This window comes from Alexandromys fortis, unplaced genomic scaffold (genome assembly GCF_014885135.2).
Source record: "Alexandromys fortis isolate MF-2015 unplaced genomic scaffold, M_Fortis_MF-2015_v1.1 scaffold_22, whole genome shotgun sequence".
In the NCBI taxonomy this organism is placed as follows: domain Eukaryota; kingdom Metazoa; phylum Chordata; class Mammalia; order Rodentia; family Cricetidae; genus Alexandromys; species Alexandromys fortis.
Window position 1 is genome coordinate 11701297 of NW_026067900.1, and position 5561 is coordinate 11706857.

General features: G+C 47.5%; 2 protein-coding genes across 7 annotated transcripts in view; one reads left to right on the forward strand and one right to left on the reverse strand.

The window, feature by feature from the left end:
* LOC126491101 (glutathione S-transferase A2) overlaps positions 1 to 5561 on the forward strand; it is a 193948-nt gene that overhangs the window by 76033 nt on the left and 112354 nt on the right. The window lies entirely within an intron of this gene.
* Positions 4055 to 5561, reverse strand: part of LOC126491187 (glutathione S-transferase A2-like) — a 147131-nt gene continuing 145624 nt past the window's right edge. Inside the window, exon 7 of one of the 2 annotated variants that reach the window (XM_050126684.1) lies at positions 4055 to 4212. In XM_050126684.1, coding sequence (XP_049982641.1) covers positions 4090 to 4212 — 123 coding nt within the window. In that variant the 3' untranslated portion in view covers positions 4055 to 4089. The remainder of the gene's footprint in view (positions 4213 to 5561) is intronic. The other variant, XM_050126693.1, reaches the window with a different exon arrangement.

A 5561-nucleotide genomic window follows, 5' to 3' on the forward strand; every position in this document is an offset into this window, starting at 1 on the left:
CACAACCATCCTTTCTATGCTCATCCCGTAAAGGTACACGGCCATGAAACGCTCTTTTGACTTAAATGTTATCAAAATCCCGTAGGTATCCTGAAAGAGTGGAATTAGTTCATAATCCAAACCTGGGAAGGGAAGAGGATTCTCAGTTAGGAGCAGCAACAGCAACTCCCAGGAAGACTGCCGGTTATGATGGGAGAAGTAAAGAAAAGGGCACTTTCTGGGGTCCCTTAAGACTTGGCTGACCACAGAAAGAATATTGTATAGTAAATAAGTAAATATTTAAAAAAAAAATGGGGGCTGGAGAGATGGCTCAGTGGTTAAGAGCATTGCCTGCTCTTCCAAAGGTCCTGAGTTCAATTCCCAGCAACCACATGGTGGCTCACAACCATCTGTAATGAGGTCTGGTGCCCTCTTCTGGCCTTCAGGCATACACACAGAAAGAATATTGTATAGTAAATAAATAAAGATTAAAAAAAAAAAAAAGACTTGGCTGACATCTTATGTACCTGTCTAAGAGATGCTGGATCAGGGACCCACTTAACCAGGTAGTATGATGACAATTACCAGACCATGTTCAACTGTCTTATTCTCCAAGGGCACAGGCTCCTACCTTACTCACCAAACACTCCTTTGAAAACCCACAGCTCCAGGCGGATTGGCAGACGACTAACATAGGGATTGAAAGTCGGAACTACCTCTTGGCCAACACCAACAAGGCGTTGGAAATACAAGGGAAATCTGAAGTTCCTCCTTGACCTGCAAGAAAGGGGCATCAGACGGTCTTCTTTGGCCGCATCTTCTTCTAAAGATGCCTTCTGTCCTCTCCTTCCTGCTGATACATCCCAAGCTTCTCTTCCAGTTACTATCCATTTACAGTCTCTCTTGCCATCTGTGAAACCTAGAACACTACCCAAGAATCCAAGCGTGAGTATTGACAAGGGAGCTTCTGCCGATGAACCAGCCATGTAGGGTCCTGTCTGACTTGGGACACAACATGCCAAGAATCTAGAGTCAGGGGAAGCTGCAGTCAATGGAGCCCACACCTTCTCTGAGGAGTCCCTGATCCACCTAGATTCCATAGTTTCATAGAAGTCCATCTCCACTTCCCATAGGATCTGTCCCTCAGTCCCAACCTTATACTAACTTCCAGGGTCATACATTGTGGACCCTGGACAAAGACCTCAGTTCTGTTGGGCTGAATGTCATTCAGCTAATTGTTGGCGGAAATCTAGATTGCCCAGGAGGAAGTCAGGTTGAAACCCTGAAGGGGAGGAATCTGCACTTTGTCCCAAGGTCTGAGGAGAGGTGAGAATGCAGGATCCTGTCTAAGTGGGCATTTTAGAGTCTCCAAGTCAGTAGGCACCTGGAGGAAGCCAGTGGGCTTGCTCACACGCGCATACTTCCATGGCTCCTCTCTCAACCGAACACACTCAACACTACCTCTTTCTGTTTTCATCCTGCTCCTCTCTTGGGTCCTCCTGTTCACTGCGACCATGGCTTCTCTTCTGTCCCCGACCACGCATGCTCATGGTTGGTAGCCTGCCAGAGCACTAAGGGGTCTGTGAGTGGTGGGAGCCAGATTCATCCTGAAGCTTTGGAATCGCCCTAACCCTTTTAGTCGGTTTCCGGGTTGCCCACCTCACTAACAAGCCTCATGAAACAAATAATTTACCACACCTGTGAGTGTGTTGTGCTCGAGAGTCTGAGATACACATGCTGGGGACATGACAGTCCTGACAGAGGACTGTGAATTCTGACCCCAGCAGTAAGGGGCTCCTGGGATTTGAGTGTTGTCAGAATTCTTTCAAGCCGGAAGCAATCAGGAAGGCTGTGTGCAGAATCCTGGCCACTGAACCTTGGGTGCAGTCCTGATTTAACTGTTTGCATGTGTGATCATGGGCAATTATTTTAGAAAACAGTTTTTGAGTCAGAAAAAGAATATACGAAGTAGGGCAGGAAAGGGAGCTCAGGATTTAGAGCTGCTGTACCTGAGCTACTGCTGGACTCTTGTCTGATAGAGTCTCAGGGGATGATGCTTCTGCTCTGCCTAGGCATGTTCGACCCTCCTGCTGGCAAGGAAGGAAAGAGGTGGCTGCAGCCACTTTGCTGCCTGAACACTTTACTTTCAATAGGTTATCAATTCATTCATTCATTCATTCATTAGTGTATTATGTGCATGCACGCACGTACATACCCGTGGAGGTCAGAAAACAACTCTTGCGTTGGTTCCCTCATTCCAATTTTAGGTGAATTCCATGGATCCAGCGCTGTGTGAAAAGTGCTTTACACACTAAGTCATCCCACTGGCTCTATAATAACCTCTTCTTTAAAAGGAGAGTTTTACTTATTTATATTTTATTTGTTTGAGTGTTTGCCTGCTACTTTGTATGTATACCACATGCAGCAGTACCCAGGGAGGCCAGAAGAGGGCATCAGATTCCCTTCCCATGCTTCATTAAAAAGTAGAGTTCGAGGCAGTTTTGACATGCTGCTGGGAACTGATATCCAATCCTCTGTAAGAGCCTAAGTACTTTTAACTCCAGAGCCATCTGTTTACCCTGTACTAAAGTTATTTTAAGATGGAGGCTTCTTGAACTAAAGGTTCTGAGACACAGTCTTTCTCCATTCTTTCTTCAGTATTTTTTTCTTCTGCTCTTCCTTTATTACTTTTTTTTTTTTTTTTGGCTAGAGGAAATTGAACCTAGAGCCTCCCATGATACTCCATCACTGACCAGAACTATATTTTCAAAAACTGATGCTTCGTCATGGCTCCTGATGAAGCACAGATGTGTGTGTCGATCTTGTACCCCTGTTAAGGTTGCAAATCCAGGCCAAATTGTCTTCAGGTGTCTTTCGTGTTTCTCATCTGCTATGGCCCACCTCTGTGTCTCCCCGAGCACCCTTCAGTCATCAGGCAAAGCCCTTGGGTGGCATCAACAGACCTCTAACTTCCAAGATCTCAGCCACCATACCCTGAGTTTGCACAGCACTGCCAACCATGGGGCCACAGTGCAGTTTCCATGGTGCCGAGGGTTCCCCACAACTAGAGGGTTTTACTGTCAGCCTGCCCAGACCCAGGAAAGACAAAGGTTGGGATCAGATCTGGGTGAACATTTTCTCCAGTGGCTTGTAAGCAGTGACAACCTCTAGGACAACCATTCCCCCAGTCTCTTTCCTGTCTGCTCAGCCATGTGACCAACATGACACCAGGAGGGGGAGGCCATTTTCCCAGGGTTGTAGCGTTGAAGGACAGAGCTGCTGGTCGGGGCTCTTGGCACTGGTGAAGATGTCAAGATGCTGCTGCTCCAGGCTGGGCCTGAGGGGCAGAATCAGGTGAGGGTCCCAGGTCTGACTCAGCAAGAGAATGAACTGATGCTGCTCATGCCTGGACTTAGGCCACACGGGTGTAATAAAGGAAGGGAAGCAAACACCAAGAGATTTCACGGCTACGACCTCTACCTGGGCTGGAGATGCAGCTCTGATAAGGACCTTAGATCACGTGATCCATGATAAGTCAAGAATGTAGCTCCTACCTGGGACAGGGCCTAGAGAAATAGCCTGACAGGGTGGAGAAGTGTGAGATTCATGGTCACAATCAACTTGAGAGGGTGAAGAATTACATCTTGCTTGAGCCTGGGCCTCCTGGAAGGAGAGTAGATGGAGGGGACCTACTGTGAGTCACCTAGACACCTCACAGATGCAGTACCTTCAATGACCATGAGGAGCAACATGGGGGCAGTGCTGCTTAGGATCCAGAGTCACCTACCTTGTCAGGAGTATGCCTGTCAGGAGATTGGAGCTTCCTCCTGGGCCTCAACCTGGAGGGCAGAGTCTCTGGATGACAGGAGTGGGGGTGGGGGAAGAGGAAGGGGTGCCTAATCAGACTAGTTTGCTTTTAAATGAAGTGTTTTTAGTTTGCCTTCCTCTTTATGTGTGCCGCCAGGAATCCCAGCTCGCAATTCAAACACACTAACTACATACAGTGTTCTTCCATGTTTATTATTTCAAAATAACCAGAATCCACAGCAGCTTCTCAATTTTGAAAAACACCAGAGACTGGAATATAAGGACTCGGTAAATGCAGCTTTACTAAAACTTGAAAATCTTCCTGGCCTCTTCGATTTGTTTTGCATTAATGGGAGAATTTCTCTGGCTGCCAGCCTGCAGGAACTTCATCACATTGGGCAGGCTGCTGATTCTGCTCTTCAGGGCCTGTAATCCAGAAAACACAGTCTGAGAGAATTGCTCGTATGCACAGTGCAAACCATCTGAGCCCCTCCCAGCACACGACCAACTGCATCCTTGCAACAAGCCCAGAGTAGACTTGAGAGTAACCACAAATCCATGATCTAGAAAGCACAGCTCAGCATAGTTTCCTGAAGACCTCCTTTGACATCCAATTGTCTTCCCCTCAAGCCCTTGGACACAGCCTATGCAGAGTGTGGTGCAGAACACAGAGCACTGTGTCTCTCGGGTCTAAAAGCAGAGATACCAAAGAAACGTGAAGATATGAAAAACTGAGTTGGAAGTGGGGGCAGAAAATATCAAAGTCTGAGCAGAAGCAACTCACAGTCAGTTTTCACACTGGGAGAAAAGGATGGGGTCACCGGGAGGTTGGCTGGGGGTTGGGGAGGATGGGAGACAGCATGGTGGGGACCATGGAGAGAGAAACAGCGTGCTGAGGAGTCAGAGCAGACGAAGGGGTCAGCATGACAGAGGCCTGCTTAGACACTGAGTGTGCAGAGACAGGACACATGAGATCGAAGATGAAGTCCAGAAGCAGCCTGCAAGGAACAGGGGTCCAGGGAGTGAGCTGTGTGATTCTGCATCATTTTCATGACAAAAGACAAAATATTCTTCTTGGGATACCACCTCCAAATCTCCATACACAGAAAGATTATTGTCATATCTCAAACCAGGGTCTAGTATCTCAGTTTGGAGGCAGAAAGTTGGGCCCTCAGCAGCCCCAGGCCACCATGAGCCCCCAGAGCCATGCATGTGCGGCTGCCTCTCTGAGGTGATCCCACCTTCAGCAGGGGCAAAGGGTACAGAAGGCTGGAGTCAAGCTGTTCAACATAGAGGAGAACTTCCAGCAGGTGAATGTCCACCCTGGTCAGCCTGTTGCCAACAAGGTAGTCTTGTCCCTGGCTCCTCAAGACCTGCCAAATTAAATGAGACAGATTATGAGCATATACAGTTGGGCTGGGGCAGCTGACTTTCCCCAAGTCTCCCAATGAGACACTTTGCCTCTATTTAACTTTTAGTAAAGAGTCATTGCAAGTGTGTACATTGTTCATGCATACTGAGAAAAGAATTATAATTACCACATTGTGGTAGTTTGAATGTAATTCACTCCCTCCCCAATCCTATAGAGACTGATGTTGTAATAGGAGCGGCGGGCTGCATCCCGCCACCCGGCTAGCTTTACACGAAATAATTACACAGAAACTGTATTCTTTTAAACACTGCCTGGCCCATTAGTTCCAGCCTCTTATTGGCTAGCTCTTACATATTGATCTAGCCCATTTCTAATATTCTGTGTAGCACCACGAGCTGGCTTA